At 42.6% G+C, this 27,922-nt stretch overlaps 1 protein-coding gene across 1 annotated transcript in view; it reads left to right on the forward strand.

Moving 5' to 3' along the window:
- The window catches only part of QPCT (glutaminyl-peptide cyclotransferase), a 624,483-nt gene that overhangs the window by 324,923 nt on the left and 271,638 nt on the right, over nucleotides 1–27,922 (forward strand). The window contains exon 5 of the mRNA XM_040429302.1: nucleotides 620–719. Within this exon, the coding sequence (XP_040285236.1) occupies nucleotides 620–719 (100 nt within the window). The remainder of the gene's footprint in view (nucleotides 1–619; nucleotides 720–27,922) is intronic.

Raw genomic sequence — 27,922 nt, forward strand, 5'->3', positions numbered from 1 at the left:
CAATCTTGTGTGCATCCGTGTTCTTTCACGGACCCATTGACTTGAATGGGTCCGTGAACCGTTGTCCGTCAAAAAAATAGGACAGGTCATATTTTTTGGACGGACAAAAAACACGGATCACGGATGCGGCTGCAAAACGGTGCATTTTCCGATTTTTCCACTGACCCATTGAAAGTCAATGGGTCCGTGAAAAAAAACGGAAAACGGCACAACGGCCACGGATGCACACAACGGTTGGGTGCATGAGGCCTTACCCAGTGTTTACCCATTGAATGGCTGCAGCATTCATGTGACTATGGATGGATGTCAAACATCTGTTCCACCAGGGACCAGGAAGAGCAGAGACAGGAGTCTCAATGCTGAAAAGGAGTGGCAGTGAACAGGAATTGCTTTTTTTCCCCCTTTTATTTTACATACAGAAATGTCCCTGTTAATGTCCTCCTATAATTTTGTGACTCATCCTTCATATTTCTGTATCAGAAAGTTATTCCTAATTACATTTAATATTGTATATTTGAAAGTCTGAATTATGCTTATACATTTACCTATATATTGGCTTAGTGTTAATGCTGATATTAAAACATAATTTTCTATTAATATGGCTTTTTTTTCCCTTTAGGATTTATTTATTTTGCTTGATTTGATTGGAGCTGCAAATCCTACTTTTCCAAACTACTTCCAAAATACAGTACGTTGGTTTAACAGGCTTCAATCTATTGGTAAGTATGCTGGCATAACCTTCAGTACTAAAGGTTTTCCATGTTAAAAAATGCTGTAATCTATACTGTGATTGCTAAACTCTGTAAACACAAGCGTTCCAGCATCCCCACTCACAGGTGGTTTCATTCACAGATGGTTGTCTACTAATACTCATGTATAGAGCAGTATAGTTTATGCAGATTTTCAGCTGCATAATATTTGTTTCAGCATCGGTATCTACTTAAAGTGTAACTGCCATTCTATTTTTATTTGTGTAATGTATAGGGGCAGTCATGTTAACCATTTTTGTAATATACTTTAATTACTGAAACCGTACATTTCTATTAGAAAAATAGCTGTAAAGTGACCAATTTTGAGCCTTAGCACTGCTCCTTGGTCTTTAGTTTACATAACAGTGGAAACTTGCTAACACTGACTGTGTTATTTAAACAGAAGACAGAGGAGCGTTGCTAAGGCTCAAAATGGGCCACTTTAGAGCTATTTTTGTGGTTGAAAAACAGAACATTTCCATATTCCTAACTAAAATTAAATCTTAGGTGAAAAGACAAATGCAAAAATGTTTACAATATCAGACGCATCAAGTAGATTTGGGCAAATTCCTCTCACCAGGAGATGCAGAAGCTTTGTGCCTTTAATACTCCTTTTGGAAGGTACCAATTTAAGAGGTTTCCTTTTGGATTATATTCTGCTCCTGAAGTTTTTCAAAGTGAATTGAAACACTTTTTAGAAGGAGTGAATGAAGTTAAAGGGGTTGTCCTTCTATATACACTCACCTAAAGAATTATTAGGAACACCTGTTCTATTTCTCATTAATGCAATTATCTAGTCAACCAATCACATGGCAGTTGATTCAATGCATTTAGGGGGGTGGTCCTGGTCAAGACAATCTCCTGAACTCCAAACTGAATGTCAGAATGGGAAAGAAAGGTTATTTAAGCAATTTTGAGCGTGGCATGGTTGTTGGTACCAGACGGGCCGGTCTGAGTATTTCACAATCTGCTCAGTTACTGGGATTTTCACGCACAACCATTTCTAGGGTTTACAAAGAATGGTGTGAAAAGGGAAAAACATCCAGTATGCGGCAGTCCTGTGGGCAAAAATGCCTTGTGGATGCTAGAGGTCAGAGGAGAATGGGCCGACTGATTCAAGCTGATAGAAGAGCAACGTTGACTGAAATAACCACTTGTTACAACCGAGGTATGCAGCAAAGCATTTGTGAAGCCACAACACGCACAACCTTGAGGCGGATGGGCTACAACAGCAGAAGACCCCACCGGGTACCACTCATCTCCAATACAAATAGGAAAAAGAGGCTACAATTTGCACAAGCTCACCAAAATTGGACTGTTGAAGACTGGAAAAATGTTGCCTGGTCTGATGAGTCTCGATTTCTGTTGAGACATTCAAATGGTAGAGTCCGAATTTGGCGTAAACAGAATGAGAACATGTATTCATCCTCTGATGGCTACTTCCAGCAGGATAATGCACCATGTCACAAAGCTCGAATCATTTCAAATTGGTTTCTTGAACATGACAATGAGTTCACTGTACTAAAATGGCCCCCACAGTCACCAGATCTCAACCCAATAGAGCATCTTTGGGATGTGGTGGAATGGGAGCTTCGTGCCCTGGATGTGCATCCCTCAAATCTCCATCAACTGCAAGATGCTATCCTATCAATATGGGCCAACATTTCTAAACACTGCTATCCGCACCTTGTTGAATCAATGCCACGTAGAATTAGGCAGTTCTGAAGGCAAAAGGGGGTCCAACACCGTATTAGTATGGTGTTCCTAATAATTCTTTAGGTGAGTGTATATTGATGACCTATTGTCAGGATAGGTCATCAATATCTGATCAGCTCTTTGAAGAGGAGACTTTGCTTCATGCGAGCGCTGCTACCTCTTCATTACACTGAATGTTATCTCGGAAATGCAGTGTAATGCGGAGGGGTTGGATTGAGAATTTGGCACAGTGGTGTGTGTGTGGGGGGGGCATTTCAATTTTCACCTCAGGCAGCGGAAAGACTAGTTCCACCCTTTTGGGAGAGAGAACTGTTGGTTGAATAAGCATAGCCATTAGCTATTGGATTCCATTAGACAACAGCTGATTAAAATAAAAGGCACAGTGGCACACTAAAGGGCATGTCAGCAGAGAGTCACAAGCTGGCAGGGGCTAGGAAGAGTTGTGAAGGGTACAAGGTGTTATTGGCTCTGTGTGGGATGTGTAGGTGGGGTTCAGAGAGTGTCAGGGGCTGTAAGTGATGAGAAGGGATGGGAGCAGGTAACTGGGATGTATGGGAAAGAGGAGTGAACAAAGCGGCAGGGTCGGTCTCTATGGAATTACAGGGTGAGAAGCAAAGTAAGTAGATGACATGAGCTCTGTGCTTGGTGGCAGTTAGACAGTAAGTGGTAGATGCCCTGTGCAAGAGCCATGGGGCAGGGAGGGACACAGAGTAGCAGGAACACTTTTAGGTGAACAGAAAGCAGGACAGAGAGAGAGAAAAGATGACATGTCGACAGAGGAGAGAAAGAAGGCTGCCAGGGCACTGTGTGGTTATCAGTGATATGATGGCTGGGAGGAGATGGAAGAATTCTGTAAAGGTTTCTGTGAGAGGATTAGAGAAGATAGCAGGGGGTCTAAGGAGGAAAACAAGGTTTATGGGACTCTTTGACAATTATAAGGCAATCGGAAGCATAAAAACAATATTGTTCAGAACCTACTGTCTCTAAAGAACACAGACAAGCAGCAGCTTCAGGACTCTGACCTCCTTCCCTCCAACAGTGAAGAGACAGTCCAGACGGAATTTCTTTTCATTGCTGACATTGCTGAACAAAATGAGGCAGCAATGGAGGACAGTTTGACTCACATCAAACAAGAGAAATACAACCGTGACATGCAGGATTATAGGTCTAATAATGTGTATAATTGGACTGATACGCGTACCTATACACCTCGCTCTATTATGAACGACGCCAGTACTATAAAAAGAATAGAGGTAACAAAGTGGCTTTTAGCTCCACTGACGCTGAATCCTCTGATTCCACCCCAGAATCATCTGTGTTATCCTCTGCTAATCATTCGGGCACTGCATATGACACCAATCCAAATACAAATGCTATTACAAGGCCGGCAAAAAACGCTGTGCAGGGCGGAAGCATGCAAGGAGGAGGTCGCTATCCGTCACGCCACAGAAAGACTTAAACAACATTCAAGTCATTAACCTATCAGCTAAGGTCTTCTCACAATTGCAAATTAATGTACTTGCCAAAGGTTTATCTTTTTCTCCCACAGTGCACTTTGATGTATATCGCACTTTACTTGATGTCAACCATTTTGCACGCAATCTTACCATTAAAAAACACTTTTCTGATATAGATAATGTTGGTATAGATTCTGCAGAGGCTGATACAACTCAGTCAAATTTTTCTGTTGATCAGATGTCTTCCTTTTCCTTTCAGGAATTATCACACATTGCCTCTATGCAGACTATGCGTTTTCTCTCTGGGATTGATCCAGAGCGGCAGGTGCACAGTGACTTTGCAAATAATTTTCGCACCTATAACAGAGATTTTTATCCCATTCAGTCACGCACCCCCGCTCTTGATCAATTCCAAGATAATGTAGAACGTGATTTGGTTGAACTTGATAGGGTGTCTCAGAGTAGGGATACAAATGACAGTAAAAATAATCTCATGGCCAGTGAACGCAGAGCGTTAAAAGAATTGAAAAGTATGTCTGACATAATTGTGAGAAAGGCTGATAAGGGGGGAGCGGTGGTTATCTTGGATAGACTCGTGTATGCCGCACAAAATGAGCTTATGCTCTCTGATTCCACCACCTATACCGGGTTGAAACAGGATCCCACCGCTCCTTTCCAAACCCTTTTGAGGAGTATCTTGGAGGAGGGACTGGATAGTGGATACTTGGACCAAAATACATAAAGAGGGATCCCCCCCCCCCTATGCGCCCTATAGTTTCGGGTATTGGGTCTTTCTCAGAGAATCTGTCATCCTGGGTGGACAGTATGTTGCAGCCACTGGTACAGTGTATTCCTGGTTTTCTGAAGGACACTGCTTCAGTCTTACAGGCCTTCCATTCCTTCCAGTGGTCCTCTGATCTTTCTTGGATCTCTGCTGATGTCGCTTCTCTGTACACGGACATCCCCCAGGATCTCGCCATTAACTGCTTGGGTTGGTTTCTGAGTCTTTATTCCAATTTCTCATTACCCTTTAGAGATTTCCTCTGCAAAGTTGTATTATTTCTTATGCAGCACAATTATTTTATGTTTAATGGGAGGTTTTTTCTCCAATGCAGAGGAGTCTCTATGGGGGCCCGTTTCTCACCATCGCTTGCAAACATTTATATGGCATGGTGGGAACATCATTTTCTATTCTCTGATTCCAACCCATGGAGTGGATCCGTCTGGTGGTACGGTCGCTACATCGATGACCTGCTCTTTGTTTGGTCGGGCGATGTGGCGGCCGTACCATCATACGGATCCTTCCTCAATGCTAATAATTGCAATTTACGTTTTTCTCTAAATTCGCATAAGACCCTAATATCCTTTTTGGATTTGTGTTTGGTGGGGGACGTGGGGGATGGCCGTGTACAGAGTCGCACGTATAGAAAAGAAACCGCAGGAAACACCATCCTGCATGCCGGATCCTGTCATCCTGCACATACTGTCCACAACATCCCCAGTGGTGAATATATTTGCGCTTTGCGCAATTGCTCCTCTAGTGAAACCTGTATTGAAGAAATGAATACTGTCACCACCCGTCTCCTAGCCAGGAATTATCCCAGCAGACTTTTAAACCGATCCAAAAATATGGTTTCCACTATGTCTCAGGATAATCTAATTTTCCCAAACAATAAGCCCAAACTTGGTCATAAAGAGAAGCAAGTTATTTTTTCCACGAGTTATAGCTGTGAATACTCACAAATATGTAACATTGTCAAAAGACATTTTCATCTTCTCAAATATGACCAAGTCTGGGGTGATGTTGTAAAAAGCGGTGTTAAATGTGTTGCCCGACGTGCTGTTACTTAGTGCTGTTACTTAGTGCTGTTAGCTAATACGGTGAGCCCCTCTCTTTACCAGGATAAACCTGGGTCCCAGCCTACCTAGCTGAGACACATAGTTAATTTTAAATGTGCACACAAAAAATGCACATGTTGCTCACATATGAGGATGGGCCCGCATATTTTGTCTACAAGTAATCACACTACTCACACTATTCAGCAATACATTAATTGCAACACCACATATGTGGTATATTGCATAACATGTTCTCTGTGTAATCTACAGTACGTCGGGTGCACATCAAACTGCTTGAAAGTTCGAATTTGCCGTCATATCTCTGATGTACCCCATGCTAAAATAAAAAATGTTTCTGCCGCAAGTCTGCATTTCGCTGCGGTTCATAATGGTAATACAGATAGCATGTCAGTACAAGGAGTGGAGAGGGTTAACGGACCAAGCAGAGGCGGTGATCACAGGAAAAAGCTGCTCAATCGTGAGTGCTTTTGGATTTTCAAATTAGGCTCACGGATACCGTCAGGATTGAACAGGCGTCATGATACTATTCTACATTACTAATATTTTTACTTCTTTTTTATTATTGTAATTTGTAAATGTTATCTTACTTTCTATGTCTTTTGGCATGTTGTAATTGTTATGCACTATATCTGTGGAGGATGTCATCAGGAGGTGTGTCCTGTACCTGATTGTGATCACCTGTTCTCAGTGGTTCACTATTTAGTCTCAACTTCACCCCCTACTGATGCACATCATGACTAAGGATCCACATCTATAGTGATCCGAAACCGGTCGATTTTCTGCATTGCTGTATGTTGGTTTTTATCTGCACGGGATTAAATAAAGCCTCAAGTATTTTTCAGTGAAGCTGGACCGTCTTTCTTTTTACTGCAATCATTCCCAAAATGATCCAAACATGAAGTAGACATATGGGGAATGTAAAGTAATAACTAAGTTTGGAGGTATTACTATGTATTATAGAAGTAGAGAAATTGAAACTTGGAAATTAGCAATTTTTTTCATATTTTTGGTAAATTTGGTATTTTTTTTATAAATAAAAATGATTTTTTTTTACTTCATTTTACCAGTGTCATGAAGTACAATATGTGATGAAAAAACAATCTCAGAATTGCCTGGATAAGTCAAAGCGTTTTAAAGTTATCAGCACTTAAAGTGACACTGGTCAGATTTGCAAAAAATGGCCTGGTCCTTAAGGTGAAATAACGCTGTGTCCTTAAGGAGTTAATAGTTTGGGGAAATTTTATTTTATTATTGTTTGTTTGTCTGATGCTATCTCTACTCCCGAAAAGGTGATAGTTTTGGAGTTCCAAATGAAATTATACTCATTTTGTATTGTAGTCACAATGCTCTTATCTAAGTTGAAGCCTAAGGCTACTTTCACACCTGTGTTAGGCCTCCTGCACACGGCCGTTTTTTTTCCCCGTTTACTGGCCGTTTTTTGTGTTCCGTATACGGTCCGTATACGGAACCATTCATTTCAATGGTTCCGCAAAAAAAAACGGAATGTACTCCGTATGCATTCCGTTTCCGTATTTCCGTTTTTCCGTTCCGTTTTAACATAGAACATGTCCTATTATTGCCCGCAAATCACGGTCCGTGGCTCCATTCAAGTCAATGGATCCGCAAAAAAAACGGAACACATACGGAAATGCATCCGTATGTCTTCCGTTTCCGTTCCGTTTTTTCCTGAACCATCTATTGAAAATGTTATGCCCAGCCCAATTTTATCTATGTAATTATTGTATACTGTACATGCCATACGGAAAAACGGAACGGAAAAACGGAACAGAAACGGAAACACAACGGAAACAAAAAACGGAACAACGGATCCGTGAAAAACGGACCGCAAAACACTGAAAAAGCCATACGGTCGTGTGCAATAGGCCTTAGGTATGGATCCGTCTGGTATCTGCACAGACGGATCCGCACCTATAATGCAAACGCTTGTATCCGTTCAGAACGGATCAGTTTGCATTATTCTTTTTAAAAAAAAGTCTAAGTCAAAACGGATCCGTCCTGACTTACATTGAAAGTAAATGGGGGATGGATCCGTTTTCAATTGCACCATATTGTGTCAGTGAAAACGGATCCATCCCCATTGACTTAAATTGTAAGTCAGGACGGATTCGTTTGGCTCCGCATCGCCAGGCGGACACCAAAACGCTGCAAGCAGCGTTTTGGTGTCCGCATCCAGAGCGGAATGGAGACGGAACGGAGCCAAACTGATGCATTCTGAACGGATCCTTATCCATTCAGAATGCATTGGGGCTGAACTGATCCGTTTTGAACCGTTTGTGAGAGCCCTGAAACGGATCTCACAAACGGAATTCAAAACGCCAGTGTGAAAGTAGCCTAATATGTGTGATTTATTTTGATTCACTTTATGATATGATATTTGGCCAAATTGTTTTAATTATTTTTGGACTTCCCTAATGGATTCCAATGGGTCAGTTAGCGTTAATATCATGTCATCTGCAAATAGGCTAATTTTGTGAGATTTGTCTGAAATATTTATGCCTTTAATTTATCCATTATTTCTAATATGTGCAGCTAGTGGTTCAATGGCAAGTATGAACAATAATGGGGACAAGGGGCATCCTTGCCTTGTTCCATTACTGATAAGAAACTCTTTGGAAAAGATACTATTGCATTGTACTCTCGCAGAAGGTTTTGAGTATAATGAGAAGATGGCTTTAATCATTGAACCTGGGATATTATAGTTTAAAAGGGCTACTTTTACAAAATCCCAATTAATCCTGTCAAATGCCTTCTCTGCATCCAGGAAAAGGAGCAAAGAAGGCATTTTTTTTTTTTTTTGGCCCAGTACATCAGGTCTATGACCTTCCTGGAACCATCATATGGTTGTTTTATTTTTTGTAAATCCCACTTGGTCTAAATGTACCAATGTCGGAACCACATCTTGTAGTCTATAGGCAAGTATTTTTGCATATAGTTTGACGTCCACATTTAATAATGAAATTGGTCGAACATTACTTGGGCTTGTCGGGTCTTTCCCTGGTTTGGGAAGTGTAATTATGTTTGCAGCTAACATTTCTGGGGGAAATTCGCCTTCATCTTTTGCTTTGTTAAAGGTTTTCGTTAGATGGGGGACTAAAATGTCGCTAAAGAGTTTATAATATTCTGAAGAGAATCCGTCTGGGCCTGGAGATTTGCCTGTTTTTGATGTTTATATAGCTAGCTCAATCTCTTAATTTGAAAAGGAGGTCTCTAGGGATGCTTTTATTTCAGGAGTTATTTTAGGGAGCTGACTTTCAATTATATATTGGGAAAATTGTTCTTGGGCAGGTTGGAATGTTGTGTCGTCTTTTCTTAAGTTATATAGTTTCTCATAGTAACCTGCAATGGTATTGGCAATATCTATTGGATTTGTTATTTTTTTCTTTTGTTATTTCGTTTATCACATGATTTATTCTATGCTGAGTTCTGATACTTTTGGTCTGTCTAGCCATGAGTTTGGTGGGTTTGTTGAGATCTCTGTAGTATCCCGCTTCTATTCATTTTGTCGTTTTTATGTGATTTTTTTACATTATTTTGTGTAGTTTTAGTCTAGTGACTGTAAGAGACTCTAATGTTGCATATGAATTGTCTGCTTTATGTTGTTTCTCGAGGAATTCCAGTTTTTGGAGGGTGTCTGTGGTGTTATGTTTTCTATTAAACCTGGAAGTCTGTTGGATTATAATACCCCTAGAGAAAGCTTTATGTGCTCTCCATAGCATAATAGGATCCTCAATTGAGTTAGTATTAAACTTAAAGAACTCTTATAAGTTTTTCCGAATTGTAATTTGTGTATCTGAGTTAGATAGTATGAAGATGTTGTTTTTCCATGTTGAGACATTGCAAGGTTAGGCTGAAGATTTGATCTCCATCATTATAGGAGCATGATCTGACCATGTGATATTGTTTATTTTACATGAGATGATGTCGCTTATAGAACTAGCTTTTGTTAGGAACATATCAAGCGTATGATTTATGTCTTCGTGAGAAATGCGTGTAATCACTTTCCGAGGCATTCAGGCATCTCCATATATCATACAGGGTATTGTCTTGGAGCCATTTGGTTATGATGGTTCTATTTTTGTTTTTTCCATCACTTGAGTCCAATTGGGAATCATAGATAGAATTTAGGTCTCCGCCTATCAGGAGGGTACCTTTTTGTATTGTGTTTATTTTCCTAATTAGTTTATTTAAGAATCTTAGTTGTGTGGTGTTGGGAGCATAAACATTTACTAACGTATAAAGAATGTTGTTTATTTTGCAGGTGATGATTAGAAATCTGCCTACTGGACTTTTTATTTGGTCTATGAACTGGAAGGTCAAGGAGTCTTTAATGGCTATAGCCACTCCTGCTTTTTTAGCATTCGCGTTGGCATAAAAGACTTTTGAGTAACCTATTATTTTTATCTGGGGTTTGTTATTTTCTTTGAAGTGTGTCTCTTGAAAAAAAGCCACATCTGGTTTGAATCTTTGAATATCATGTTTTAAAAAAGATCAGATAATGCAGCATGTCCCCCCCAAAGTGATCCTGCCTATGACCGCCTTGTGGGGCCGTGCGGAAAAATCAACGCGGCCTCCCTGCCCACCCTCTCCAGGTACCTATCACCAGGGGTGAGACCCGTGCCCTTACCAGTGAAAACCTGTTGCTGGCCAGATATAAGGACAAGAGGGATGTCCTTGTACTGTCCACAATTCATGGTAACGACATCACCCCTGTCCCGGTCCTCAAGCCCGATTGTATCGTCGACTACAATCGGTATATGGGAGGAGTTGATCTCTCTGATCAAGTCCTCAAGCCATATAATGCCATGCGCAAAACCTGGGCATGGTACAAAAAAGTTGCGGTCTACTTGGTGCAGGTTGCCTTGTACAACTCTTTTGTGCTGTCCCGGAGCGCTGGCAACACAGGGACATTCCTTCAGTTCTATGAGGCAGTCCTCAAGGCCCTGATCTTTTCTGACCGGGAAAGAGCAGGCCGGAGTACCTCGGGAACGGGAGGCACCCGGATCGTCCCTGGCCAACACTTTCCAGGTGTGGTCCCCCATATTGGAAAGAAGGGATGAACCCAAAAAAAGTGCAGAGTGTGTCGCAGGAGGGGGATACGGAAGGACACCACTACTCAGTGCGACACGTGCCCCAATCATCCGGGCCTCTGCATTGACGGTTGCTTCAGGGAGTACCACACTTCCATGGAGTACTAAATTTATATCCCAATTTAGCCACTGACAATCGGATAAAAAAACTGGTTCTCAGACTTGAGACACCAAAAACTAAAATAATTTAAAAAAGTATACAAATTCGGTAATAATCTCCTCTATAAAAATACCCCATGACCTAACCCCCCAGATTAACACGGTCCAAAAAAAAACGGTGCAAAAAAATAACTTTTTTTGTCACCTTAAATAACAAAAAGTTTAATAGCAAGCGATCAAAAAGTCATATAGCCCCCAAAATAGTGCCAATAAAACCGTCCTCACATCCCGCAAAAAATTAGCCCCTACATAAGATAATCGGCTAAAAAACAAAAAAAAATGACTCAGACTTTAGAGATACAATTTTTTTTATTTTGTATCAAAAAGGATAATATAGTCTAAAACCTAAATAATTGTAAAAAAGTAGACTTATTAGGTATCGCCGCATCCGTAAGAATCTCCTCTATAAAAATACGCCATGACCTAACCACCTAGATTAACACGGTCCAAAAAAAACGGTGCAAAAAAATAACTTTTTTTGTCACCTTACATAACAAAAAGTTTAATAGCAAGCGATCAAAAAGACATATAGCCCCCAAAATAGTGGCAATAAAACCGTCCTCTCATCCCGCAAAAAATGAGCCCCTACATAAGATAATCGGCAAAAAAAAAAAAGACTCTTAGGCCTCTTTCACACGGCCATTGCGGGAAAAGGTGCAGGTGCGTTGCTGGAACATGCACGATTTTTCCGCGCGAGTGCAAAACATTGTAATGCGTTTTGCACTCGCGTGAGAAAAATTGGCATGTTTGCTACCCAAACCCGATCTTTTCACAGAAGTTCGGGTTTGGGATCGGTGTTCTGTAGATTGTATTATTTTGCCTTATATTATGGTTATAAGGAAAAATAATAGCATTCTGAATACAGAATGCATAGTCCAATAGCGCTGGAGGGGTTAAAATAATAATAATAATAATTAAACTCACCTTAATGTGTGCAGGAACAGGACCTGTGGTGACGTCACTCCGGTCATCACATGATCCATCACCATGGTAAAAGATCATGTGACGGACCATGTGATGACCGGAAGTGACGTCACCACAGGTCCTTTTCCTGCACAAAGCAAAAAAGAAGACAGAAGAGATGCCGGCTGCGCGAGCAAGTGGATTAAGGTGAGTTTAATAATTATATATATTTTTTTAACCCCTCCTACGCTATTGTACTATGCATTCTGTATTCAGAATGCTATTATTTCCCCTTATAACCATGTTATAAGGGAAAATAATAATGATCGGGTCTCCATCCCGATCGTCTCCTAGCAACCGTGCGTGAAAATCGCACCACATCCGCACTTGCTTGCGGATGCTTGCGATTTTCACGCAGCCCCATTCACTTCTATGGGGCCTGCGTTGCGTGGAAAATGCACAATATACACTGCGTGCAGAATTATTAGGCAAATAAGTATTTTGACCACATCATCCTCTTTATGCATGTTGTCTTACTCCAAGCTGTATAGGCTCGAAAGCCTACTACCAATTAAGCATATTAGGTGATGTGCATCTCTGTAATGAGAAGGGGTGTGGTCTAATGACATCAACACCCTATATTAGGTGTGCATAATTATTAGGCAACTTCCTTTCCTTTGGCAAAATGGGTCAAAAGAAGGACTTGACAGGCTCAGAAAAGTCAAAAATAGTGAGATATCTTGCAGAGGGATGCAGCACTCTTAAAATTGCAAAGCTTCTGAAGCGTGATCATCGAACAATCAAGCGTTTCATTCAAAATAGTCAACAGGGTCGCAAGAAGCGTGTGGAAAAACCAAGGCGCAAAATAACTGCCCATGAACTGAGAAAAGTCAAGCGTGCAGCTGCCAAGATGCCACTTGCCACCAGTTTGGCCATATTTCAGAGCTGCAACATCACTGCCCAAAAGCACAAGGTGTGCAATACTCAGAGACATGGCCAAGGTAAGAAAGGCTGAAAGACGACCACCACTGAACAAGACACACAAGCTGAAACGTCAAGACTGGGCCAAGAAATATCTCAAGACTGATTTTTCTAAGGTTTTATGGACTGATGAAATGAGAGTGAGTCTTGATGGGCCAGATGGATGGGCCCGTGGCTGGATTGGTAAAGGGCAGAGAGCTCCAGTCCGTCTCAGACGCCAGCAAGGTGGAGGTGGAGTACTGGTTTGGGCTGGTATCATCAAAGATGAGCTTGTGGGGCCTTTTCGGGTTGAGGATGGAGTCAAGCTCAACTCCCAGTCCTACTGCCAGTTTCTGGAAGACACCTTCTTCAAGCAGTGGTACAGGAAGAAGTCTGCATCCTTCAAGAAAAACATGATTTTCATGCAGGACAATGCTCCATTGCACGCGTCCAAGTACTCCACAGCGTGGCTGGCAAGAAAGGGTATAAAAGAAGAAAATCTAATGACATGGCCTCCTTGTTCACCTGATCTGAACCCCATTGAGAACCTGTGATCCATCATCAAATGTGAGATTTACAAGGAGGGAAAACAGTACACCTCTCTGAACAGTGTCTGGGAGGCTGTGGTTGCTGCTGCACGCAATGTTGATGGTGAACAGATCAAAACACTGACAGAATCCATGGATGGCAGGCTTTTGAGTGTCCTTGCAAAGAAAGGTGGCTATATTGGTCACTGATTTGTTTTTGTTTTGTTTTTGAATGTCAGAAATGTATATTTGTGAATGTTGAGATGTTATATTGGTTTCACTGGTAAAAATAAATAATTGAAATGGGTATATATTTGTTTTTTGTTAAGTTGCCTAATAATTATGAACAGTAATAGTCACCTGCACACACAGATATCCCCCTAAAATAGCTAAAACTAAAAACAAACTAAAAACTACTTCCAAAAATATTCAGCTTTGATATTAATGAGTTTTTTGGGTTCATTGAGAACATGGTTGTTGTTCAATAATAAAATTAATCCTCAAAAATACAACTTGCCTAATAATTCTGCACTCCCTGTAGAGCATGCTCGTGTGCACAGCCCCATAGAAATGAATGGGTCAGGATTCAATGCGGGTGCAATGTGTTCACCTCACGAATTGCACCCGCACTGAATACTCGCCCGTGTGAAAGGGGCCTTAGACTTTAGAGATACAAAATATTTTTTTTGTATCAAAAAGGATAATATAGTCTAAAACATAAATAATTCTCAAAAAGTAGACTTATTAGGTATTGCCGCATGCGTAAGAATCTCTTCTATAAAAAATACCCCATGACCTAACCCCCCAGATTAACACGGTCCAAAAAAAAATAAAACGGTGCAAAAAAATATCTTTTTTTGTCACCTTACATAACAAAAAGTTTAATAGCAAGCGATCAAAAAGTCATATAGCCCCCAAAATAGTGCCAATATAACCGTAATAAAATGAGCCCCTATATAAGATAATCGGCTAAAAAACTGAAATAAAAAATGACTCTTAGACTTTAGAGATACCAAAAAATGTTTTGTATCAAAAACTATAATATAGTCTAAAACCTAAATAATTGTAAAAAAAGTAGACTTATTAGGTATCGCCGCGTCCGAAGAATCTCCTCTATAAAAATACCCCATGACCTAACTCCCCCAGATTGACACGGTCAAAAAAAAAACAAAAAACGGTGCCAAAACAGCTATTTTTGGCACTTTTCCATTTCAATCCATTTTTTCCGGTAACAAAGAAAGGGTTAACAACCAAACAAAACTTAATATTTATTACCCTGATACTGCAGTTTACAGAAATGCCACATTTGTGGTCGTAAACTGTCGTAAAGGCAGGGCGCAAAAGGAAAGGACCGACATGGTTTCTGGAAGGCCGATTTTGATGGCCTTTTTTATTGACACCTTATGTCCCTTTTGAAGCCCCCCTGATGCACCCCTAGAGTAGAGACTCCCTAAAGTGACCCCATCTAATAAACTACACCCCTTAAGGTATTCAAAACTTATTTTACAAACTTTATTAACCCTTTATGTGTTTCTCAACAGTTAATGGCAAATGGAGATGAAATTTCAGAATTAAAATTTTTGGTAACCTTACCTCAGAAAAATGTAATATAGAGCAACCAAAAATAATATGTACCCTAAAAATAGTCCCAACAAAACCGCCACCTTATCCCGTAGTTTCCAAAATGGGGTCACTTTTAGGGAGTTTCTACTCCAGGGGTGCATCAGGGGGGTTGAAACAGGACACGGTGTAAATAAACGGTCCATAAAAATCAGCCCTCCAAAAACCACACGGCGCTCCTTTCCCTCTACGCCTAGCCGTGTGGGGTACAGTAGTGTACGACCACATATGGGGTGTTTCTGTAAACGGCAGAGTCAGGGCAAAAGATGCAGTCTTGTTTGGCTGTTAACCCTTGCTTTGTTAGTGGGAAAAATTGGTTAAAATTGAAAATTTGGCAAAAAAATGAAATTCTCAAATTTCATCCCCATTTGTCAATAACTTGTGCAAAACCTAAAGGGTTAACAAAGTTTGTAAAATCAGTTTTGAATACCTTGAGGGGTGTAGTTTCTTAGATGGGGTCACTTTTATGGAGTTTTTACTCTAGGGGTGCATCAGGGGGGCTTCAAATGGGACATGGTGTAAATAAACCAGTCCAGCAAAATCTGCCTTCCAAAAACCATATGGCGCACCTTTCCCTCTACGCCCTACTGTGTGCCCATACAGTAGTTTACGGCCACATATGGGGTGTTTCTGCAAACTACAAAATTGGGGCAATAAATATTGAATTTTGTTTGGCTGTTAACCCTTGCTTTGTTACTGGAAAAAATAGATAAAAATGGAAAATTTGCCAAAAAATCTAAATTCAGAAATTTTATCTCCATTTGCCATTAACTCTTGTGGAACACCTAAAGGGTTAACGACGTTTGTAAAATCAGTTTTGAATAGCTTGAGGGGTGTTTTTGGGTGGTTTCTATTATATAAGCCTCACAAATTGACCAGACCTGAACTGGTCCCTAAAAATTGGGTTTTTGAAAATTTCTGAAAAATTTCAATATTTGCTTCCAAACTTCTAAGCCTTGTAACATCCCCAAAATATAAAATATCATTCCCAAAATGATCCAAACATGAAGTAGACATATGGGGAATGTAAAGTAATAACTATTTTTGTAGGTATTACTATGTATTATAGAAGTAGAGAAATTTAAACTTGGAAATTTGCTATTTTTTACCAATTTTTGGTAAATTTGGTATTTTTTTATAAATAAAAATAAATTTATTTGAATTCATTTTACCAGTGTCATGAAGTACAATATGTGACGAAAAATCAATCTCATTATAATATGTAAATTCGGGCTCTACCAGCAAGTAGGGCGTCTACTTGCTGGTAGCTGCTGCAGAAATCCGCCCCCTCGCCGTGTTGATTGACAGGGCCAGCCGTGATCTCCTCCTCCGGCCGGCCCTGTCAGTAATTCAAAAATCGCGCGCCTCGCGTCATTCGGCGCAGGCGCTCTGAGATGAGGAGGCTCGTATCCTCAGCACTCCCTCAGTGCGCCTGCGCCGATGACGTCTTCTCTTTCGGTGATGTCATCGGCGCAGGCGCACTGAGGGAGTGCTGAGGATACGAGCCTCCTCATCTCAGAGCGCCTGCGCCGAATGACGCGAGGCGCGCGATTTTTGAATTACTGACAGGGCCGGCCGGAGGAGGAGATCACGGCTGGCCCTGTCAATCAACACGGCGAGGGGGGCGGATTTCTGCAGCAGCTACCAGCAAGTAGACGCCCTACTTGCTGGTAGAGCCCGAATTTACATATTATAAAAGTTCGTTTTATAAAGAATCGGCCGCATGAATGTAAGTAAGAGCATTATATTCTGCTATATCGCACTATGAGCAATCTAACTATCCAAAAAAAAAAAAATGAGTTTTGCAGGGGGACAGAAACCCTTTAAGGAGTTAAAAGGGGCAGGTCGCTGTAAATGACACTGTTAAGGGAGCGGAATGCTGTGGAGGTGACAGTTCAGGGGGCAGGTAGGGTGGCCATTCAGGCCACCCTCAAAAGATGGACTTAAAAACCCTGCCCCCAGGACCCACCAAGCCACGCCCCCTGGTTAGGCCATGCCCTCTCCCACTTCACAGCCAACAGGGATTGAAAAAGTGAAGGTAAAAATCAACTTCTGTCAGCTTCAGGGGTGGGAGGGAGGGTAACTTTCTCCCTGCAGCTCACGCTCAGACAGCACAGTGCTGCTGTCTGAGAGTGAGCTGTTCAAAAGTACATCCATGTGTGAGATATTCCCAAAAAATGCATAAGCCATTAGAAGCCTGGTCACATGACCCTTATCAGCCAATAGAAGCTCGCAGGCCCTTAGTCTCCACATACACACAGTTTTACACCAGGTTTTCATAACAACCCAGCCATTTTTCTTCACTGCTGTAGGTTAGCTTTAACCCCTTAGGGACCCATGACGTATCGGTACGGCATGGTTCCTGAGTCCTTAAGGACCCATGACGTACCGGTACGTCATGTGTTGTTCCGATCACCGGCGGGCGGTGATCGGAACAAGGTGTCTGCTCAAATCATTGAGCAGGCACCTCGGCTAAATGTGCGGGGGGGTCCAGTGACCCCCCATGTCGGCGATCGCTGCAGACCGCAGGTCAATTCAGACCTGCGGTTTGCGGCTTTTACCTGGTGCGGTGGTGCCATCGGGTCCCCATGGGGCTGTGGGGGGGACCCGATGGCATAAAAGGCAGCACGATGCCTTCCTGAGGCATCTGCGCTGCCTTACGGTGACGAGCCTGTCAGATCCAGCCCCCTGGATCTCACAGGCCGGAAGCTGTATGAGTAATACACACTGTATTACTCATACAGCTAATGCATTGCAATACAGAAGTATTGGAATGCATTGTAAGGGATTAGACCCCCAAAAGTTCAAGTCCCAAAGTGGGACAAAAAATAAAGTGAAAAAAAGTTGAAAAAATAAAGTTTTCCCCCCCAAAAAATTCAAAGTTTCAAGTAAAAATAAAAAAAAACTTATTTTTTCCCAAATAAAGTTAAAGAGGACCTTTCACTAGATTAAAAAATCTAAACAAACTATACAGACATGTAGAGCGGCGCCCAGGGATCCCCCTGCACTTACTGTTATACCTGGGCGCCGCACCGTTCGCCCGGTATAGCCTCCGGTATCTTCACATGTTAGGCTCCACCCAATCGCAGCGCTCAGCTCATAGCCTGAGAGGGTTTTTTTTCTCTCAGGCTATGATCTGAGCGCTGCGATTGGCCAGCGCTACAGCATGGGAGAAAGACGCTGGCAGGTTCCCCTGGGTGGAGCCTAACATGTGAAGATACCGGAGGCTATACCGGGCGAACGGAACAGCGCCCAGGTATAACAGTAAGTGCAGGGGGATCCCTGGGCGCCGCTCTACATGTCTGTATACTTAGTTTAGATTTTTTAATCTAGTGAAAGGTCCTCTTTAAAGAAATATTGGTAAAAAATAGGGGGGAAAAAAAGTATGCATATTAGGTATCGCCGCGTCCGTATCTACCAGCTCTATAAACATATCACATGACCTAACCCCTCAGATGAACATCGTAAAAAATAAAAAATAAAAACTGTGCTAAATAAATCATTTTTTGTCACCTTACATCACAAAAAGTACAACAGCAAGCGATCAAAAAGGCGTTTGCCCACCAAAATAGTACCAATCTAACTGTCACCTCATCCCGAAAAAAAGAGCCCAAAAAATAAAAAAACTATGGCTCAGAATATGGAGACACTAAAACATCATTTTTTTGTTTTAAAAAAGCTGTTATTGTGTAAAATTTACATAGATAAAAAAAAAAGTACACATATTTGGTATCGCTGCGTTTGTATCGACTGGCTCTATAAAAATATCACATGACCTAACCCCTCAGATGAACACCGTAAAAATAAAAAAATAAAAACTGTGTTAAATAAACCATTTTTTGTCACCTTACATCACAAAAAGTGTAATAGCAAGCGATCAAAAAGTCATATGCACCCCAAAATAGTGCCAATCAAACCGTCATCTCATCCCGCAAAAAATGAGACCCTACCTAAGACAATCGCCCAAAAAAAAAGAAAAACTATGGCTCTCAGAATATGAAGACACTAAAACATGATTTCTTTTGTTTAAAAAATGCTGTTAGGGGGGCGTGGCTTGGTGCTGATGCTGTGCAGGAGCTCTGGCTGCCTTACTGCTATAGCGACGTATTTAAGCCAGTTTTAGTTATCCCACAGTGGGAGAGGAGGCGAGGAGGAGCATTCAAGCCAAGTTTCATTCAAATTGGATTGGTAGAACTACATCATCCAGTGTCCCTGTGAACAACAAGGGAAGGAGAGAGGTAAAAGGCGGCTAAAAACTGAAAAAACTATGGCTCTCAGAATATGGAGACACTAAAACATGATTTTATTTTGTTTCAAAAATGATATTATTGTGTAAAACTTACATAGATAAAAAAAAGTATACATATTAGGTATCGCCGCATCCGTGACAACCTGTTCTATTAAAATATCACATGATCTAACCTGTCAGATGAATGTTGTAAATAACAAAAAATAAAAACCGTGCCAAAACAGCTATTTCTTGTTATCTTGCCTCACAAAAAGTGTAATATAGAGCAACCAAAAATCATATGTACCCTAAACTGAGGGGTTAGGTCATGTGATATTTTTATAGAGCTGGTTGTTACGGACGTGGCGATACCTAATATGTATATTTTTTATTTATTTATTTCACTTTAGCACAATAATAGCAGTTTTGAAACAAAAAAATGCTAAATGATGTTTTAGTGTCTCCATGTTCTGTGAGCTATAGTTTTTTTTTATTTTTTGAGCAATTGTCTTAAGTAAGGGCTCATTTTTTTGCGGGATGAGTGACGGTTTTATTGATACCATTTTGTGGGGCATACGCCTTTTGGATCGCTTGGTGTTGCACTTTTTGTGATGTAAGGTGACAAAAATAGCATTTTTTACACCGTTTATATTTAATTTTTTATGGTGTTTATCGGACAGGGTGGATAATGTGATATATTTATAGAGCCGGTCATTACGGACGTGGCATACATATATGTGTAAGTTTTTTATTATATTTTTCTATATATTTTTTTTTTAAATAAGGGGGAAAGGGGCGTTTTTTTTTCTTTTTTACTTTATTAATTTTATTACTTTATTAATTTTATTAAAAAACACTTTTTTTAACTTTTTTTTATTTACTTTATTTATGATGTTTACTTTTGGGGGTCTGATCCCCTCTGCAATGCATTACAATACATCTGTATTGTATGCATTACCTGTTCGTGTACTACAGTGAGTAGTACACTAACAGGTTGCCTAGGAGACCAGCGCAGTCAGCGCGGACCGCGGCATAGAAGGGGTTTATTCCGCCGGCATTGGCTTTTACAGCGATGCCGGCAGATACAGCAGGGGGCCCGGCTACCACGAAAACGAAACGTTGTATTTTGGCTTTTGTACGCACTCAAGGCTTTTGATTAAACATACACCAGATATGCTGCTGTGATCCCCTTTTTTTCTCTACTGTTCTGTGGACTGCTGTGGATCTGTGGTCTCATTGCGGCTGGTGCATTCCGGGTTTGGTCGATGAGGTCCGTTTGTGCTGCTCTACAACTTTATCTGTACACTACCCGGCCCCTGCAGTGATCGCGCGTACACCGCTCAGGTGCCCTCGCGATCACTATGACGTACTATTACGTCAAATTGCGGGAACGCAGTGGTCGGAAAGGGGTTAAATAGATTAAATATAACTGTGCGAAGCAAGGTCCTTCTGCTAGTATTTTTAATAAAGACCAATTAAAAAATGATTTTTAGCTCAAAATGAGTACAATGCAATAATAAAAAAAAATTCACAGAGAGTAGTATATTGCCTTAAAGTTAAGGTGTCTTTTATGTGTGTTATTCCTGGTGATACCAAGGCAACATATTGAAGATAATTTATAAACTGAGAACAATCCCACGAGCTAGGGCAGTGGTGGGCAAACTTTTTAGTCAACTGAGCCAAATATCAACAAAACCGCGATTGAAATTTATTTTAAGAGCCAATTTTTCCATAGCATCATCACGACGGCATACAAGGAGATTGACCCCTGACCTCTGTAGGGGCAGGAACAGAGAAAGGTTAAATACCCCCCTCCCACTACCAACACCAGTGTTTCCTGTCCCTACATAGGACAGGGCAGATGAGATGAAGCTAAGGGAGATGAAGCTAAGGAATTTTTTTTGTCTTCGATTACCTTGGAAAATCGCCGGCATCTTGCAGGCTTCCCCCTGCCCTCCCACGGTCCAGTACTAACGCTGGGCGTGGGGTATTATCTCGTCCCGGTAAATCTGGGGCCTGTTCCCTCGGCGCCGACTCCCTCCTGGTGTCACAGCCAGACAGCTGAGAAGCGCTCACAGGAGCTTCTCAGATCCTCCTCCTTGCATTTCTTTGTTTTGGTTTGTTTCTCATCTCGTTAGTCTATCTCAGCTCTCATGCAGTCAGACTGATCGCTACCCTTTAAGTTCCTCCCCATAATGCAGTAGTGTGCGGCTGATACAACTTCCTGGAGTGTGTGTGCATGCTGTTCCCAGTTCCCAGTTCCCAGTTCTCAGTCCTCAGTCGTCAGTCGTCTGCAGATAAGTGCTGTTTATGTATTTATGTTTTTGTCTTTTCTGGATCCAGGTGACCCTGACTCCCTCCGTGTCAGTGTAGGGAGCCGGTGGTCGTGTCCCTTCACTATTGTAGGGTCTTCAGGTAATAGATAGCCGAGGAACGTGGATATGCGACCATCCACCTTTGGGGTGTTCGCATAGGCTGAGCAGTGAGGGAGAGCGGCAGCTCTATTGCAGGGTCTCCCTTTGTTTCCTTAGTTGTGGATCCAGAGAGACATTGTTTATATGGTATTGTCTTGTTTCCTGTACACCATCCGTGACATTATCAGCCGCCAAAACCGTCTCAAGCATGGATCCGGTTTCACTTTTGGCTGAACGCCTCCAGGGTCTTTCATTGGAGGTAGCTGATCTCCGTAGGATTTTTTCTCAGTTTCAAGTGACCGTTCAGCTTGCGTTCATGGAGTTTGTGCTGAGCCCAAGATCTCGCTCCGGATACGTTCTCTGGGGGTAGTGAGAATTTTATGCGTTTTAAAGAGGCTTGCAAACTCCATTTTCGCCTTCTTCCCCATTCTTCTGGTGATGAAGAACGGAGGGTGGGGATCATTGTATCGCTGCTCAGGGGTAACGCTCAGTCTTGGGCCTTTTCGCTACCGGAGGGGGCACGGCCCCCTCCGCTCAGTGGATGAATTCTTTTAGCCCTGGGTCAGATATATGATGATCCGGATCGTATTGCTCTGGCTGAGTCTAGACTACGTCTGTTATGCCAGGGTAAACAATCCGCAGAGATATACTGCTCCGAATTTCGGAGATGGGCAGCTGATACTGTTGGAATGATGCTGCACTCCGAAGTCAATTTTGCCATGGTCTTTGAGAGGGATTGAAAGATGCATTTTCCTTTCATGAGAGGCCTATCTCCTTGGACTCTGCTATGTCTCAGGCCGTTCGTATTGACAGGCGTCTTAGAGAGAGACGAGAGATCTCTCCTTCCTGTCCTACTCAGTCTCGGAACAGTGCAGCGGTCTCATTCTGTGCGCAGCAGTCTCAGTCGCTGTCAGCCCCTTCTGAGCAGGAGCCCATGCAGCTGGGGTTGATTGCCTCTGACAATAGAAGATTCAGCCCGCATGGGAGGGTTTGTTTTTGTTGTGGAGGTATAAATCATTTGGCAAATGTTTGTCCCTCTAGGAGATTCAGGCAGTTTTCTGGGAGTAATAAAGAGACAAAAAGGAAAAAATCTTTTAAAAATGTTCCGTCTGTTACTATTGGCAGGGTTGAGGCGGAAATTGAAGGTTTTCCGTTTTGCTTGTAGTTCCCGTTTTGTCCTGCCTGCAGGGTGGCGCTAGAGAGCAAGAGCATTTTTTGTGAGATTTTTGTGGATAGTGGAGCAACTGTCAACCTCATTGATAATCAATTTTCAATAACTCATGGTTTCCAGGTATGCACTTTGGGAAGGGATATTCCTGTTTTTGCTATTGATTCAGCTCCACTTTCTCAGAAATCATTAAAGGGCATAGTTCACAATATCCGTTTAATTGTGAGTGATGCTCATGTTGAGGATGTGTCATGTTTCGTCCTTAGCGGTTTGCCTACTCCTCTAGTGTTGGGGCTACCCTGGCTCACTAAACATAACCCCAACCATTGATTGGCAAGCGAGGCAAATAAATGGTTGGAGTAACTTTTGCAGAGAGAATTGCCTCATAACATCTGTTTCTGAGGTTTCTACTAAGACTGTACCACCTTTCCTCTCTGAATTCTTTATTAAGAAAAAAGATGGTTCTTTAAGACCTTGTCTGGATTTCAGGGAGCTGAACAGTATCACTATTCGTGATCCTTATCCGCTTCCTCTGATCCCGGACCTGTTTAACCAGGTTGTTGGGGCTAAAGTCTTTTCCAAATTAGACCTAAGAGGGGCATACAACCTGGTTAGGGTCAGAGAAGGAGACGAATGGAAGACGGCTTTCAATACCCCTGAGGGCCATTTTGAGAATTTGGTTATGCCTTTTGGTTTGATGAATGCCCTAGCCGTTTTTCAGCATTTCGTCAACTGCATTTTTTATCATTTAATGGGAAAATTTGTATTAGTGTATTTGGATGACATTTTGATTTTTTCTCCTGATTTCAAGACTCATAAGGAACACTTACGTCAGGTCTTGCTCATTCTGCGGGAGAATAAATTATATGCGAAACTGGAAAAATGTGTGTTTGCGGTTCCAGAAATCCAATTTCTGGGGTTTCTTGTCTCCGCTTCTGGTTTTCGCATGGACCCCGAGAAGGTCTGCGCTGTGCTTGAGTGGGAGCTTCCTGAGAACCAGAAGGCGCTGATGCGTTTTTTGGGCTTTGCCAATATTACAGGAAATTTATTTTGAATTATTCCTCTGTTGTTAAACCACTCACTGATATGACCAGAAAGGGGGTAGATTTTTCTTCCTGGTCGTAGAGGCGCGTAAGGCCTTTTCTAATATCAAGGAGAGTTTTGCTTCCGCTCCCATCCTAGTACAACCTGATATTTCGTTACCCTTCATAGTTGAGGTTGATGCTTCTGAGGTAGGGGTGGGTGCGGTCTTGTCTCAGGGTTCCTCTCCTGCCAAATGGCAACCGTGTGCCTTTTTTCTCAAAGAAACTCTCCTCCGCAGAGAGAAATTATGATGTGGGAGATAGGGAATTGTTGGCCATCAAGTTGGCTTTTGAGGAATGGCGCCATTGGCTAGAGGGAGCCAGACACCCTATTACCGTGTTTACTGACCATAAAAATCTGGCCTATTTGGAGTCAGCCAAGCGTCTGAACCCGAGACAGGCCAGATGGTCTTTGTTCTTTTCAAGGTTTAATTTTGTTGTTACGTTCCGCCCTGGGGTTAAGAATGTGAAGGCAGATGCCCTGTCACGTTGTTTTCCAGGAGGTGGGAATTTTGAAGACCCGGGTCCCATTTTGGCTGAAGGTGTGGTGGTCTCTGCTCTTTTTCCTGAATTGGAGGCAGAGGTGCAGGCAGCCCAGTCAGAAGCTCCTGATCTTTGTCCTCCTGGGGGGGTTGTTTGTGCCTCTCGCTTTGAGACACAAGATTTTAAAGAACACCACGACACGGTCCTTGCTGGGCACCCGGGGGGCAAGAGCCACACTGGATCTCATCGCTCGGAGATTCTGGTGGCCTGCGCTTCGTTAGTCGGTTGAGGGTTTTGTGGCAGCTTGCGAGACTTGCGCTCGTGCCAAGGTCCCTCATTCACGGCCATCAGGTCCTCTCCTTCCTTTGCCCATTCCTTCCCGTCCTTGGACACATCTGTCCATGGACTTCATAATGGACTTGCCTCGTTCCTCGGGGAAGTCTGTGATTCTGGTGGTGGTGGACCGTTTTAGCAAAATGGTGCTTTTTATCCCTTTTTCCTGGTTTTGCCCAATGCTAAGACGCTGGCGCAGGCATTTATTGACCACATTGTCAAATTGCATGGATTCCTTCAGACATAGTCTCTGATAGGGGCACGCAGTTTGTTTCCAGATTCTGGAAGGCTTTCTGTTCTCGCTTGGGGGTTCGGTTGTCATTCTCTTCTGCTTTCCATCCGCAGTCGAATGGCCAGACAGAGCGCGTCAATCAGAATCTGGAGACATATCTGCGCTGTTTTGTGGCGGAGAATCAGGAGGATTGGTGTTCTTTTTTGTCCCTTGCTGAGTTTGCTTTAAATAACCGTCGTCAGGAGTCCTCTGATAAGTCACCATTTTTTGGTGCATATGGGTTCCATCCGCAGTTTGGGACTTTCTCGGGAGAGGGCTCTTCTGGTTTGCCTGATGAGGACAGATTCTCCTCGTCTTTGTCATCTATTTGGCAAAAGATTCAGGATAATCTAAAAAGGCATGAGTGAGAGATATAAGCGTGTGGCGGATAAGAGACGTGTGCCTGGTCCGGACCTGAATGTTGGTGATCTGGTGTGGTTGTCTACCAAGAATATCAAATTGAAGGTTCCCTCCTGGAAGTTGGGTCCTAGGTTTATTGGGCCTTACAAGATCCTGTCTGTCATCAATCCTGTTGCCTACCGTCTTGATCTTCCTCAGACTTGGAAGATCCATAATGTTTTTCATAAGTCCTTTTTTGAAACCCTATGTTCAACCTATTGTACCCTCGCCTTTGCCTCCTCCTCCGATTATGGTTGATGGAAATCTTGAATTTCAGGTCTCTAGGATTGTGGATTCTCGTCTTGTCCGCGTTTCCCTCCAGTACCTCGTTCATTGGGAGGGTTATGGTCCTGAGGAGAGGATGTGGGTCCCAGTGACGGACATTAAGGCCTCTCGTCTCATCAGGGCTTTCCATAGGTCCCATCCTGAGAAGGTGGGCCCTGAGTGTCCGGAGTCCACTCCTAGAGGGAGGGGTACTGTCACAGCCAGACAGCTGAGAAGCGCTCACAGGAGCTTCTCAGATCCTCCTCCTTGAATTTCTTTGTTTTGGTTTAGTTTCTCATCTCGTTAGTCTATCTCAGCTTGCATAGTTATAACGTCACGGCCGGCGTCCCGGAAGTGACGTGGACGGCGTTCAGCGTCGGGCCCAGCTTAAAGCCGAGGCCTGAACTCTGGTAAAGATGCTTCTGAGGATCGGTTCCTCAACCAGGGGAACCCTTACCTTCCGGCAAAAGGACGAAGCATCCAGCTACAATGTCTGAGACACAGCGGTCCCCTAGAGAGCCTGAACCGACGCTGCCTCCATCCGTGAGTCCCCTTCGGGGGTATGATTGTTGGTCAGGGAGTCTTTTGATCCCCCTCTCCTGCTGTGAGAAAAAGGGGGGGGGGAGGAAGAGTTGTTCTCCCAGTTTAACTGTGGGTTTTATCTCTCTTCTTGTTACATGGAGCTCGCCTCAGCCCCCCCCCCCTCTCTTTTAGTTGTCCATCCCCTTATAGCTGCCTTCTCCTTCCTTTTAGGTGTCTAAAGAAACCCCAAAAAAGATCAAGAGATCCCTCAAATGTATCTCCTGTAGTGGCAGACTTCCTGACAACTATCCCAAGAAATTGTGCAAACATTGTATATCAAATATTGTACGGGACGAAGCACCCTCTCTAAAAGAGGAATTGAAATCTATGATACAGGAAGAGATCCGTTCATCTTTAGCCCACCTGTCTACTAATCCCCCCGATTTACCGCAACCTAAGAGAAAGCGGGTTAGATCACCATCCCCTTCTGACTTGGAGGCTATAGCAGACAAGAGTGTCCACTCTGCCAGGTCATGGGAAGAGGGGGAAAGAGTCTCTGATTCGGACTCAGTGGATAGTGGTCATAGATATTATTTTTCTACTGAGGATATGTCCGACCTATTAAGGGCGGTCAGGTCTACCATGGGAGTGGAGGAGGTACAACGTACCCATTCGGTACAAGAAGAAATGTTTGGGGGATTGAGAGTTAAAAAAACTCGTGTGTTTCCCATAAACAAGAGTATTAAAGATATGGTCCTTGATGAATGGGCAGACCCGGAAAGACGGCTGGGAGTCTTGGCTTCGTTTAAAAATAGATTGTTATTTGATCCTGAGGAGTCCAAAATTTTCAATGAGATCCCCAAAATTGATGTTCAAGTTGCTAAAGTGAACAAAAAAACATCCCTTCCATTTGAGGATGCCTCCCAACTCAAGGATTCTATGGATCGTAAAGCTGACAGTCTTCTCAGGAAGTCTTGGGAGGCTGCCATGTTTAATATTAAAACCAATATTGCGGCTACCTCAGTCGCTTGATCCATGTATCTTTGGTTGGGAGAATTAGAAGCCTATATAAAAGATAAAACATCTAGAGAAGAAATCCTCAATTTTATCCCTCTTTTAAAATCGGCCACGGCCTTCCTGGCGGATGCCTCAGCCGAGTCGGTCCGATTCTCCGCCAGAGATGCAGCGCTTTCCAATTCGGCCAGACGAGCCCTTTGGATGAAAAACCACAAAAACTTATCCCGGGGAATTCCCTGGCAAAAAACGCCCCTATTGCAAGTAGTAACAGACGTAAGTCTGTCCGGCTGGGGCGCAAAGGTGGGGGATCATCTATTTCAGGGCACTTGGCCACAATCAATCAGATCCCAATCGTCAAATTGCAGGGAACCGAGAGCAGTCTGGGAAGCGTTGAAGGTAGCAGAGAGAATGCTGTGTCATCATCACATAAAAGTGCTATCAGACAACACTACGGCCATTGCCTATCTTTCCCATCAAGGGGGAACACGGTCAACAACCCTTCAAGCACTGACAACAAAAATCTTTGCATGGGCAGAGCAGAAGGTGGCCTCTATATCTGCAGTTCATCTGAAAGGAACACTGAATCGGGAAGCAGATTTTCTCAGCCGCCACAAGATCGATCATACAGAATGGTCCCTAAGCCTAGAAACATTCAGGCTAGTGGTAGGAAAGTGGGGGATGC

Source organism: Bufo bufo, chromosome 4 (genome assembly GCF_905171765.1).
Source record: "Bufo bufo chromosome 4, aBufBuf1.1, whole genome shotgun sequence".
In the NCBI taxonomy this organism is placed as follows: Eukaryota; Metazoa; Chordata; class Amphibia; order Anura; family Bufonidae; genus Bufo; species Bufo bufo.